Raw genomic sequence first — 13,584 nt, forward strand, 5'->3', positions numbered from 1 at the left:
GTTCCACTGAGAGCAGTATCACAGCTGAGTCTCGGCTGGCCCGGGTGAAACCTCTGTACAGGCACCTGCACCAGAGTCACTGTAACCAAGCAAGGAGCAGGAGCACCAGATGTGTTCTACCAATTCTTCGCCAGAGTCTAAGGGTGTTCAGGCAATTGCAGTGGCTCTCTTGCAGGTCACATTTGTACATCCTGCCCTGTTTGGCTCTGTTGCATGCTCAGCCAGTGCACTGAGCCATTCTGTAGAGCATTCCCTCATTGGCCAGTTGAAATTCATTGTCATTCACTGACTGAAATTCACTGTAGTTTACTGATTGAAATTTATTGTAGCTCACTGACTGAAATTTACTGTAATTCACTGACTGAAATTTACTGCAGTTCATTGACTGAAATTCACTATGTTGTTCACTGACTGAAGTTCATTGTCGTTCACTAGTTGAAATTTACTGTAATTCACTGAAATTTATTGTAGCTCACTGACTGAAATTCACTGCAGTTTACTGGTTGCAATTCATTGACTGATATTCACTTCAGTTTACAAAGTCAGTCACTCTGCCTGATCACTATGCAAGCCCTAAGGGAGAGCATTTAAAGAACTCCTGTCTTCATAATCAAGTGTGGGACAAAATATTTTTCATGTAAAACACTATGATGTAAATCGTGCCCAACCCTACCATTGTTAGGTGAACACTAATGCTTTCCCTGCTGTCGCTGTATAGTGAGCTGAGAGGTTCCCCCTCCCTTTTAGTTACCCTCAGTCCAAGGTCTGCTCTTGATTCCTGCCCATGATGGAACTGGCTGCTCTCAAACAACTGGTACCACCCTGATCTGTACAATGTCCTGCTAATTATTGACTGAAATAGCATCCTGTGACTGATTCTGGGACAGAAACTCGCTCTGTGACGTGGTGATACTTTCTTTTTGCCCTTGCTCCTTTTAAAAAGTATTGTCTGGCATCAGGGACACACTACATTCGAGGAGTTAACAACAGCCACCAGCCCTGGCACAGTGCAGCAGGCAGGAAGCTGTATGGTTTGAAGCCAGCCAACCCGACTGAGGAAGGCCTCGCCAGCTTGAACAGTGTCCTCTACCGCAAGTATCCTTTCCTGTGGCGGGCTGCCCTGCTCTACTATACCGTCTTCCAGGCTAGCCGCATGCCCTTCTGTCAGCTCTTTGAAGACATTGCCAAGTTTGTAGAGGATCCAAACACTCGATGGGAGTATTGCGTGAGAGCCAAGAGAGGTCAAATGGACACTTCTCAACCAGGTCAGACATATTTTCAACTCACATCTTTTAAGCCGAAGCTGGAGTGACGCATTGTTGTTTTATTCATACTGGGCTAATAATCCAGCATTCTAAACTGAGAAGAACACATGAGTTAGGAGCAGAAGAAGGCCATTTGGCCCCTCAAGCCTGCTTTGCCATTTAAAAAGATCATAGAATCTCTACAGTGGGGAAACAGGCCATTTGGCCCAACAAGTCCACACTGACCCTTTGAAGAGTAACCCACCCAGACCCATTCCCCTACCCTATTCTACCCATTCCTCAACTCTACATTTTCCCCTGACTAATGTACCTAACCTATACATCCCTGAACACCATGGGGCAATTTTGCTTAACCTGCACATCTTTGGATTATGGGAGGAAACCGGAGCACCTGGAGGAAACCCACCCAGACAAAGGGAGAATCTGCAAAATCCATACAGACAGTCACCCTAGGCTGTAGTCGAACCTGATCCAGAAATTGGAGGTGAAATCTTTCTACAATCGCTGGGAAGTTTACTTCCTGTTAATTAAAATAAAATGTGGGATAAAAATTGGCAAAGGGGCCCAGGTAATCACTGCTGGAAGAAAACTCAATATGATGAGAAAAGGAAATTGGTTGTCCTGATCCACCCTGGTCTATTTGAGACTCCAGATCCTCAGCAATATGGTTGATTTTCTTTTACTTCCCCACTGAAGTGGCCAAGCAAGTGGCTTGGTTCTCAAGTTGGGTGGCTCATAACCATTTTCTCAAGGGCAGTTAGGGATTGGTGGTAAATGACACAATTCTTTGAAGTTTGTGTCACATATAGACAGGATGGTTAAGAAGGCATTCAGCATGCTTGCCTTCATTTGCTGAGACCTTTTGAGTATAGGAGTTGGGATGTTATGTTGACGTTGTACAGGACATTGGTGATGCCTCTTCTGGAGTACTGTGTGCAGTTCTGGCCGCCCTGCCAAAGAAGTGTAATATTAAACTGGAGAGAATTCAGAAAAGATTTACCAGATGTTGCTGGGAATGGAGGGTTTGGGATATAAAAATAAACTGGTAAGGCTGAGACTTGTTTCACTGGAGCGTAGGAGGTTGAGAGGTTGACCTTATAGAGGTTTATAGAATCATGAGAGGCATTGATAAAGGTGAATGACAAGGGTCTTTACAATAGGATGGGGGAGTTCAAAATTAGGTTTAGGGTGAGAGGAGAAAACTTTAAACAGGTGATGGTGGTTAGCTTTTTTCCACAGAGAGTGGTTCGTGTGTGGAATGAACTGCCAAAGAAAGCGGTGAATGCAGGTACAGTTACAATATTTAAAAGACATTTGGATAAGTACATGAATAGGAAAGGTTTGAAGGGATATGGGCCAAATGCAGACAAGTGGGACTAATTTAGTTTGAGAGCATGGTTGGTGTGGGCTGGTTGGACTGAAGGGTCTGTTTCCATGCTGTATGACTCTATGACAGCGATAGTGGATGAAAATTTGAAAGTAATGAATATTTACACACTTTATAAAGTGAAGGTTGGATAGTACCAGAGATGATTGTTTCCATGTTTAGGATGTGCCCAGATGAGCTCTAGCAGAACTAGCGTGTAGAGTGAAGCTCCCTCTACTGCAGCCCATTCACTGTTTCACTGCCCCACCCTCAGAGCAGCACTCCCTACTGAATCAGCAGTGTCACCCTCATGGTCATCCCTTATATACAATGTGGACTGTATTCCTCATGCAAACTGATGATCGCCCCTTCTATTGGGTGTCCCCACCATTAATCCGAATACAGTACTGCAGTAAATCTATTTTAGTGCACTTTCAAGATCAAGGCCCAAGTAAGTCGGAAACAATTCAATCTCCATTTGTTGAAGCCTCTCACAATTTGGTTGCCCCTGAGCTGACCTTTCTAGCCCAGGTGCAACTCATTGGTAAACTTGATATTCTTTTACTTTGGGAATATTGTTCCTTCCATCTTACTTGTCTGCAAAAAAAAAGCTAATCCATTTCCTTACCATTCAGAGTAACCTCCCATTGTTCCTTATCTAAATGTCTGTGCTCCAAAGTATGTTCCCGTTCTCCAACACCACCCCAGGCTATCCCGACTTCCTTGAGCTCCGAAGTATTGATTTGAAAGTTCTTGACGTTGCCCTTGCTGTCTGTTATCCTTCTTGCCTCCTGTTCTGGGGATTGGTGTACTCTCCACACTTTTTTACTTCACGAATGTATGATTTTTCATCCTCTATCCCAGTCCTTTGGAACTCTCCAAAATCATGTCTTCTTATCACGTCACTTATGCAATTGATCTTACTTTCAGTTTTCAATTTGTTTCTCAGCTCAACATCCAGAGGTATTGTGATTGTGGGCACATCTTAAACAGCTGCTGAATTAAGAGTGATTTTTTTACTGTTAGCCTGCTTCATTTGCCACTCCTTTAACACACTATTTAGACATGCACTTAGGAAGGATATTAAGCTGGAGAGTGTTTCGAAGAGGTTTAACTGGACGTTGCCAGGACTGGAGGGTTTGAATTAAAAGGAGAGGCTGGATAGGCTGGGACATTTTTTTCATTGGAGTGTAGGAGGTTGAAGGGTGACCTCATCGAGGTTTATAAAATGAAGTGAATGGTAGGTGTCTTTTCCCTACAGTGGGAGATTTCAAGACTGGGGGCATATTTTTAAGGTGAGAGGGCAAAGATTTAAATAAGACATGAGGGGCAACTTTTTTACACAGAGAGTGGTTTGTGTGCAGAGTGAACTTTCTGAGGAATTGGTGGATACTGTTACAACATTCAAAAGACAATTGGATAAGTACATGAATAAGAAGTGTTTGAAGGGATATGGGCCAAACACAGGCAGGTAGAACTACTTTAGCCTAGATTATGGTTGGCATGGACTGGTTAGCCCAAAGGGTCTGTTTTTCTGCTGTGTGACTCTGTGACTCTAAGCTGCACACTCGATGGACTGAAGGGTTTTTCTCTGTACTGTAGACTTTTAAAGCTTTAGATGTCTCAGGGCCATGACCTACAGCAATGTATAAAATTAAAGGATAGGAAAAGACCAGCTGGGCCCGTGAGGTTACCCCACAATGAAATGCATGTGATTAAACATTTAGTTCCACCCATCCCTCACCTCACAGTGCACCATAAATCTTCAGGGACTTGCAAAGAAGGAAGCAAAATTCCCAAGATCTAATAGGAAAAATTATACTCTGGAAAATCCCTACTAAATCCCTTGAAGATTTGAACAACATTATAGCTACAGCTGTCCAGTGGAAAACAAGGACCTGAACATAGACCACCCAATGGTGGCCACTTAAATGCCTGAAAAACACTAGATTCTGTTAAGTCCCTTGGATCTCAGACTCCCCTCAAAAAATACCGTGACTCAGTGACACTTTGCCCAGGCAGCGGTTCCCCAGCTATACTCCCACCAGTGGATTTGACAGAATCAAGTGCTTTTCAGGCACCTAAGTGGCCACTATTGGAGATTCCCCCATGACTAAGGATGCTGATGGAGTTCCTGTCTGCTGAGAGCTGTCAGCCAATCAATCTCCGTCAATGAGAACCATTCTAGTTTCAGAATACTTTCATGGGACATGTGAGACACTGGCAAGGCCAATATTCCTTGCCTGTCCCTAATTTTTTTTCTTTATTTGTTTGTGTGGGACATAGGTGTCGTGTCGGTGGTTGGGCCAGCATTTATTGCCTATCCCTAGTTGCTTATGAGAAGGTAGTGGTGAGCCACTGCAGTACACATGCTGTAGGTTGACCCACAATGCAATTAGGGAGGGAAGTCTAGGATTTTGACCCAGCAAAAGTAAAGGAATGTCGATATATATCCAAGTCAGGATGGTGAGTAGCTGGAAGGGAAACTTGCGGGGGTTGGTGTTCCCATGTATCTCCTGCCCTTGTCCTTCTAGATGGAAGTGGTTGTGCATTTGGAAGGTTCTGTCTGAGGATCTTTGGTGAATTTCTGCAGTGCCTCTTGTAGATGGTCCACACTGCTGCTACTGAGCGTTGGTGATGGGGGCAGTGGATACTTGTGGATGTTGTGCCAATCAAGCAGGCTGCTTTGTCCTGGATGGTGTCAAGCTTCTTGAGTGTTGTTGGGGCTGCACCTATCTAGGCAAGGGAAGAGTATTCCATCACACTCCTGACTTGTGCCTTATAGATGGTGGACATCTTAACTGCCCTCAAATTAATGCTTACTAGTACACAGTAGTTAAGAGTCAACCACATTACTATGGATCTGGAGTGATTTAGACCATACCAAGTAAAGAGGATAAATTTGGACATTAGTGAACATGGATTTTTTCAACAAGTAGTGATTAATGTGAAGTTTTATGAAATCAAATTTATTAATTGAATTTGAACTCTAAACATTGTCATGGTTCTTGTGTCAAGTCTAAGAATTAGTTTCCAATATACCATCAAGTAACATGCCTTAAATTCAGTTAATACATCTCACTTTTACTGGGGGCGCTTGCAACTAGCTGAGATATAACAGCAAAGGCAAGATTTGAACCCATGACCTCAGAGCATTAGGTCTTGGCCTCTGGATAACTAATAAAGAAACGTGGCATTAATATCATGCTGCTGTCTGTTCAAAGGGGAACCCAGTGACGAAGAGAGTTTAAAATCATCGGTGCAAAGTTATCTGCTCTTGCCTAGCTTTGCTGCAGTCATGACATGGCATGGATAAGGTGAATAACAAGGGTCTTTTCCCCTGAGGTGGGGAAATTCAAGACGAGGGGGCATATTTTTAAAGTGAATGAAGAAAGGCATGAGGGGTAACTTTTTTTTAACGGAGAGTGGTTCATGTGTGGAATGAACTGCCAGAGATAGTGGTGGATGCAAGTACACTGACAATGTTTAAATGACATTTGGATAAGTTCAGGAATAGGAAAGGTTTGGAGGCATTATAGGCCAGGAGTAGGCAAGTGAGATTAGTTTAGTTTGGGAACATAGTTGGACCAAAGGTTTCCATGCTGTATGACTCATATACTGCAGCCCAAATAAATCTTACCTAATTGTTAATTGAATGCATTAATGCTAATTAACTTAGCGGTCACCCAAAATTAGCCTTCACATTGAATAGGGAGTCGTGTCAATAATTCCTTCAGGTGATTTGGGGGCTGGGAGGGAACACAGTCAGTGATTACTGTTCTCCATGTGCTCTTGGCTGTGCCTGACTGCTGTTTCCTTGCAGGTTGTTTCAGTAAAGACCAGGTGTACTTGGATGGTGTGTTGCTCCTGCTTCGATACAGAAAGACCATTGATTTCAAGATGCTGGCAGCACTGGGCAAGGTAATCGTCATTTAACCTTTCATTTCTGAGGAGAGAAGTGGTAGAGCATAGTTTCGTTCATGGGATGAATGGTTGGCCGATGGTAAGAGGCCAAATAAATTGGGCCTTTATTCCCTGCAGTCCGGAAGACTGAGAGGTGATTTAATTGAAAGGTACCTTAATGCTACAGGCATTTGACGGGGTACGTACTAACAGGTTGTTTCCATTGTCTGGGGAATCTAGAACACAGTTTCAGGATAAGAGGTCTATCATCTGAGATCTGAGACGACGATTTATTTTTACCTGAAAAGGTTGTGAATCTTTCAAATTTTCTACAAAAGTAGGGTTGTGGATTCTCCATTGTTAAATATCTAAGGCTGGGATAAACAGCCCTTGAATTCTCTCCTGAAACCTCTTTGCTTCTCTCCTCTCCCAGTATGTGGCGCCAGATTATTTTCTGATGACTCCTCTGGGAAGCACTGGGGGCATTGCATTACATTGACACATGATATCGGTGCCAGTGATCTTACTATCCACTTGTCAGTCTCTCTGTTTAATAATAGTGCTCAATAATGTTAACCAGGTCTCCTTCGAAGACGTGGAGCATCTGAAGAAATGTGCGATCCTCCAAAACACGCGCATCCCGCACTTCATGAGGGATCAGGCCCGCTACCTGGATCAGCTACACCACATCACTGCGGTCAATGGACTGACAGACGAAGAGTTGCTGCGGCTTATTCCCAAGTAGATGGCACTGGTGACGGAAGTGTATGGGGATGGAGGATGGAGCCTCTCAACGGGCTTTCCATCCAGTCTGCTTTTCAACGCGCTGCTTTATTGTAGTGCGCACACACACACTCACACACACACATACACACACTATGAACCCAAAGGCACAGTGGCCTTAAATTTTTTTGGCGATGCATTTGAGCATCGGTGGACATTTGTATGAAAAATTGTGGAACTGTTTCTATTGGAAGCTAAAGCCTGGAGCTGCAGCTTCACCCTCTGTCCTTTGTTTGCCATGCATTTCCTATTTAAACTTGTATTTATTGTTTGCAAAGGTGCTGCTTTTAAAAAAAAAAATATTTTAAGCTAGAAAGGTTGGTTTGGGGCTGGGGGGGCGAGGGGGTTGAAAAAAATACAGATTTTTCTTCCAATATTGTCCATGTGCATTCTATCTGTGGTTGTGATAAGGCTTTGCTCAGGCAGAGTAAAGTCATGATGTTGGTTAAATTACAGAGTCATTACAAACAGAAAGAAACCACTTGTCCTATCAAATTCATTCCAGCCCCTCTGGAACAAGCCAGTCTTCTGTCAGAGCCGTTGTATCTTTGAGCCAGTATCTGCATCTGTGTCTTGATGAAAACTTTAGGCTCAAATGAAATTTTAAAAATAAAGACAGAAAAAAAAATGCTGGAAATGACTCAGCAGAAAATGTCACAAGTTATGTGGTGAATATTAGCAGGACAGAGATACCACGATGAAACAGGCAAACAATTGGAAGATGCAGTTTAACCCAGAGAAGTGTGAAGTAACAGCTTCAGCTGTAAAAAGTGGCAAAAGGCATTATTATCCAAGTATTGCCATTTTAGATGTCACAGAGACTTAGGGATATCTGCACATGAATTTCTGAAGGTCACAGGATAAGCTGGTTAATAAGGGAGTCAAACAATATCAGGAGGGAGCAGGAAAGAAGAATTGAGGCCAAATCAGATCAGTCATGATCTTATTGAATGGAGGAGCAGGCTAGAGAGGCCAGACAGTCCCCACTCCTAATTCAAATGTTCAATGTGTAACAGTTGGGAAGACAGTTAAAAAGCTTGTGGGATCCTTGGCTTTATTAATAGAGTGCAAAAGCAAGGATGTTATACTGACCCTGATCAAGGTCAAAAATCACATAACACCAGGTTATAGTCCAACAGATTTGACAACACCAGCTTTCAGAGCACGACTCCTTTATCAGATGTTAGTGAGAGAGGAAGACCTTAGACACAGAATTTATAAGGAAAAGATCAAAGGGTTATACAATCGTGCAAATAAATTGAACACACCTAAGGTGGCTTTTAAATCTTTAATCAGTTAGAATGGAGGTGAAGGTTTTGATTGATTAATATGCAGATCCCAAAATTTTTTTCAAGTCACTGCCCCGAGATTACTTAAGGTGTTATCAATATAAAGGAGGTGACACTTCTGGTCAATGTATTTTAGGCATAGAGGTCCATTTTGGAGTCTGTCTGTGTCTTAACCTGGAGTCAGACTGGTTTTATTTCCAAAGTAGAAGTTTATGAAATGCTACATTGATTGACTGTCTGCAGATTGTGTGCTTTTTAAACAAAATAGAATGTATCTGCAAATACGAATCTGCAAATGCAAATTCACCCCACAAATTTATACGTGTGTGCCTGATCAAATACTGGTTAGGTCTCAGAATACTAGTTTCAATTCCCTGCACCACACTTTAGGAAGGATACTAATCACTTAGAAATGAAGAAGAATGGCTTTACAAGAATGGTACCTCATCTGACTCAGTTAGTGAAGCTGGTGGGGTTGTCTCCATTGAGCAAAGATGGTTAAGTGGAGGTCTGATAAGAGGTGTTCAAAATAATGAAGGGGTTTTGTTGGGACAAAGTAAGGAGAGAATCAGAGAACATTTTGCAAAAGGACCGAAGGCAAGATGACCGTCAAAGTTGTTGCGATCTAGATATCACTGAGGATGGGAGTAGATTTAATAATACCATTCAAATGCTAATTGTATGAATTCTTTCAGGGAATGCGTCTGGAACTATGGAGAAAGAGCAAGGGAGTGAGATTTATTGAGTAGCTCACCAGATTGGGCACAATGGGTTGAATGGTCTCCGTGCCATATTGTTTTGTGATTTATTTGGAAAGTCTAAAACTAGGGCAGGGGCAGGCTAGGATCACAGTTGGACTTCTGAAGGTTGGTTGAAGACAGTGAAACCCCAAAATATTTTTAGTAGCCTTGTAATGATGACTACCATATCAGAAAGTGGAGAAGCATCTAGGGGTAAAAACAGCTGTTTCTTTAAAAAAAAAGTGTATTTTTTGTGGCCTACCTTTGATTATACATCTCTGGATATATGAGGGTTGAGGTCAGAACTAGAAAGGTGGCAAGTCACTGATGCTGAAAGCATTTGTAAAGAAATGATGCAAACTCCCCTTTACATATGTTATGTACTGGGGCTCTTTCCTAAACATGAGCCCTGAGCTCCCTGACACAGACCAGATCCAGATCAGAGGATTGAGCCTGTCCAGACTGACCGGCACCCAATCAGCTGGTTGTGCCAGAGTGTACATTCTCTCTCTGGTCCAAATACTGCCCTTGCTTATAATGGATGTTGGATAACATGCCAATATTCTATGACTCGTTTGGAAACCTCATGAATAGGGAGGTTAAAGTCTGACAGCGTCCAGGAATTAAAGATGGAGGATACTCCAGGAGAAACTCACTGTCATTAAAAGACTCACTGTATTATTTTCTTTTCATTTCCTTTTGATTTCCTTTTGATCAATTTCATGTACTAGGTGATTATAGAGGTAATGGAAAATTTGGGTAAGGCTGTTTAATTAGGCAGGGCGGCTGGAGTTGGGAAATCACCTTTGTGATGGAACACCCAGCAGTACATTCAACCGGAATTTGTTACCCTGGGTTCACAGGTCATGCTTCCTTCATTTCCTGGCAGCACAGATACTGAATACAATGGGAGAGCAAAACTTAATGTCAGAATGGAGGAATATTCTCCAAGTTTTGAAGCTAACTTTTCCCTACAACATTGAAAACCAGTGGAAATGACTGAAGCTTTTATACATCATGTCTGGAGTTCTGTATCGTGTTGTGTACAATAAACTTGAAATGATCGAGAGTTCCAGTGACATAACTTTATAATATAACAAGATATTTATTATACGTTTTCAAATTGTACATTACACAAATTGTATGAAATTTCTGGCACTCGACTTCAGTGAAATAGCGGACTGCTCTTTCACATCCATGACGTGGATCCGAATGCTGCCCAGGTAAATAGGCTGAAGGTTTCCTTCCATTAAAATCAATTAGTACCCACTCCGTTACCAAGCATGAGTAAATGGTACTGCATTGTCTGTAAACTGTTAGTCTGTTCTCAGGAGGGCTGCAAAGATAGCTGTGAGAAATACTACACTGCAGAAATAAGCGGGTATTACTCAGCAGTAACAGTTAAGACCTGTGCGAGGGGGAGACGGGGCTTGGTTTACTCATGTTCTATGTTACTCCTGGTTGTGTTTCACATCGACACCAGATGAGTGCAAAAGACAGAACAGAAAATAGAATACCCATTTAAAAATATTTTAAATTCCCATTTTCAAGGAGTAAAAGTCCTGGTTACTGCTGTGATTTTTCAGCAGTGCTCTTCTACCCAACTTGTGCAACTTGTTCCTAAGACGGTTGAAGAACTTGGGCAGCATGGTGGCTCAGCGGTTAATACCGCTGCCTCATAGTGCCAGGGACTTGGGTTCAATTCCAGCCTCAGGCGACTGTCTGTGTGGAGACTGCACATGCTCCCCGTGGCTGTGTGGGCTTCCTTCCACAGTTTGAAGATGTGCAAGTTTGGGTGGATCGGCCATGCTAAATTATCCATGGTGTCCAGGGATGTGCAGACTAGGTGGATTAGCCACAGGATATGGAGGGCTACAGGGTAGAGAGGTGGGTCTTCGGAGGGTTGGTGTGGACTCAGTTGGATGAATGGCCTGCTTCCACACAGTAGGGATCCCATGAAAATTGGGGGAAGAGCAAGATCAGTAAGAAAGAGCTCAGTGATTCAGTTGATTACACACAAGAATAACAAACAATCATCTAAATAAAAGTGGAAATAAAGAATGATCAGAACACAATAATTTAGGAAGCCCCCTGCCATTAAACCTTGTGGTGATATTAATTCTAACACAGGCAAAAGAAATGACAACAGTCACTAAAAGTGAAGCAAACTGTTAAACAACAAACATAATTGTAAACATAAAGTGCATAGCTTTGAATGACTGAACAAAAGTGCATCAGGTGCAAACAAGTTACATTAAGTCAGTTTGTGGTTTAACAGAGTAAGAGTTTAGTCCTATTATCTGTGGGAAAGTGGAATACTCATTGCATTGTTTTAAAAGATTTGTGAAAAAGTTGTTTTACTAGATTAAGTTTCCTGATTTTCTTCATTTTCTAGCAGTCTCTGCTGAGAAACAAGCCGTGAAGGTATACTAACACCTTTATGGCTCCAAAATCCCATTCATTCTTCATAGTCAGGCTCACAGATAGAGAATGACCATTTGATGCTGGAATGAGAGAGCTGCCAATGTCTATGGGAAAAAACCCTTCCATTTATACAAAGAATTATATTTGGGCTTTATATTGAGGAGAGAGGAAGAGAACCCTGAAGATTGTGTCAAACACAAAAAGTAAATGCTAGAAATCTATTTAAAAAAAAAACAGAAAATGGGGAAATGTACAGCAAGTCAGGCTGCAGAAAAACAGAATGAACTTTTCAGGCATATCAATGACTCCTGGAGGGTGGTGTTCAACATCACTTGCGGGAAACACGGAGAGCGGCCATATCACTGGATATACTCTGAGCTATAATGCTGGCTCCAGTTTTGATGAGCAATTGTTGGCATTTTCCCCCAAAAAAGGAATGGACAACAGAATTAAACTAACCTGGAAGGTGCATCCTGTGGAATGCAGGCCAGAATCTGAAAATCTACTGACGTCCATTAAGGTCAGTCGTTATGATGATCTCCAAGATAAGAAGAGCCAGTATTGAGATTCCTCTCCGTTTTCAAATCGATTGGTATTGAAGGCTTTCTAAGACAGTGTTGGATCACTCTGCTACCCAGAAGTCCAAAGACAATAATTAAAATCCAACTCGGATCCAACTTGAGGGTCTTCTGAGAAGTTTCAGACACTGTCTAAAAAGATTTTAACCAGACGACCATACAGTTGTCAAAATCAATATTTTCCATGTCAAGGGACAACTCAGAGCACCCTGTAGTCTGCATAGTGATAGAGATTTACAGGAAACCAAGATTGTCTGCTGGTATCTGAATTCTATCCGGTCAGTGAAACAGCCTGCATCATGGCTGAATTATCTTGTTGGATTGGAAACCAAACAACTAACTGTTTGAAGTCGTCCTGCTAGCCCATTCTCTCCATCACTCTTGACAGCTGTTTCAGTGTAAATCAATTTTCACAGTTTGTTTCTCACCAGTGAAGATCTCCATCCAAACTGGGCAATGCTGGGAAACGACTCCTCCCCATTTCCAACCGTCTGGAATCCAGGGGCTGTTGAGGCCCTGCCGAATCACACCCCATCTCCCTGGGAAAGGCAGAAAGAAATGAGACACGGGTTTCTGCTAGGCTGAGACAACATTTAAGAAAAATCTCAGACTTTCACGGACAAGTTCGCAACAAGAGATTTTTTTTCCCCATTTAACAAGCTCTCGTGAAGATTGCTTGGCTTAACAACAGTCTCGGCCTTTGTGCATTGAAGCACATAGGATATTAAAATCATCGGCTGAACTTTCTGGACCCAAATGGAGGAACAGCTGTTGTTGTACTCTTTGCTTGGGAATAATGTGAAATAGCAGAAGGATTTGTAGACTGATTAACAGTCTGACAATATGTTATGTGAATGTTCTTTCCAAGCCTGTAACCATCTTTATAACAGCTGATAGCATGACTATCACTATATGACCATCAACAGGACTAATGTCACTAGGTAGTAATCAGAACTCCAGGCTAGTACTCTGAGGACATGGGTCTGAATTCCACTATGGCAAATGGTGAAATTGGAATTCAATTTGAAAACAAAGACTCAGGGGCATTAGGTGAGAGGGGAAAGACTTCAAGAAGACAAAAGGCGAAATCTTTTACACAATGGTTCATGTGTGGAACGAACTTCCAGAGGAAGTGGTGAATGTGGGGACAGCTACAAGGTTCAAATGTCATTTTGATAAGTACAGTACATGAAGAAGAGATGTTTGGAGGAATATGGGTCAACGGCAGGCATGTGG

At 42.3% G+C, this 13,584-nt stretch overlaps 2 protein-coding genes across 8 annotated transcripts in view; one reads left to right on the forward strand and one right to left on the reverse strand.

The window, feature by feature from the left end:
• Window positions 1-10,430, forward strand: part of LOC140453182 (microtubule-associated tyrosine carboxypeptidase 1-like) — a 44,306-nt gene extending 33,876 nt beyond the window's left edge. For all 7 annotated transcript variants that reach the window (XM_072547676.1, XM_072547679.1, XM_072547675.1 and 4 more), the window contains 3 exons: window positions 960-1,265; window positions 6,455-6,552; window positions 7,115-10,430. In XM_072547676.1, coding sequence (XP_072403777.1) covers window positions 960-1,265; window positions 6,455-6,552; window positions 7,115-7,279 — 569 coding nt within the window. In that variant the 3' untranslated portion in view covers window positions 7,280-10,430. The remainder of the gene's footprint in view (window positions 1-959; window positions 1,266-6,454; window positions 6,553-7,114) is intronic.
• A 33-nt stretch (window positions 10,431-10,463) lies between these two features.
• The window catches only part of LOC140453184 (endonuclease/exonuclease/phosphatase family domain-containing protein 1-like), a 60,955-nt gene continuing 57,834 nt past the window's right edge, over window positions 10,464-13,584 (reverse strand). Inside the window, exon 8 of the mRNA XM_072547680.1 lies at window positions 10,464-12,887. Within this exon, the coding sequence (XP_072403781.1) occupies window positions 12,742-12,887 (146 nt within the window). The 3' untranslated portion in view covers window positions 10,464-12,741. The remainder of the gene's footprint in view (window positions 12,888-13,584) is intronic.

This window comes from Chiloscyllium punctatum, chromosome 26 (assembly GCF_047496795.1).
Source record: "Chiloscyllium punctatum isolate Juve2018m chromosome 26, sChiPun1.3, whole genome shotgun sequence".
NCBI classification, from domain to species: Eukaryota; Metazoa; Chordata; class Chondrichthyes; order Orectolobiformes; family Hemiscylliidae; genus Chiloscyllium; species Chiloscyllium punctatum.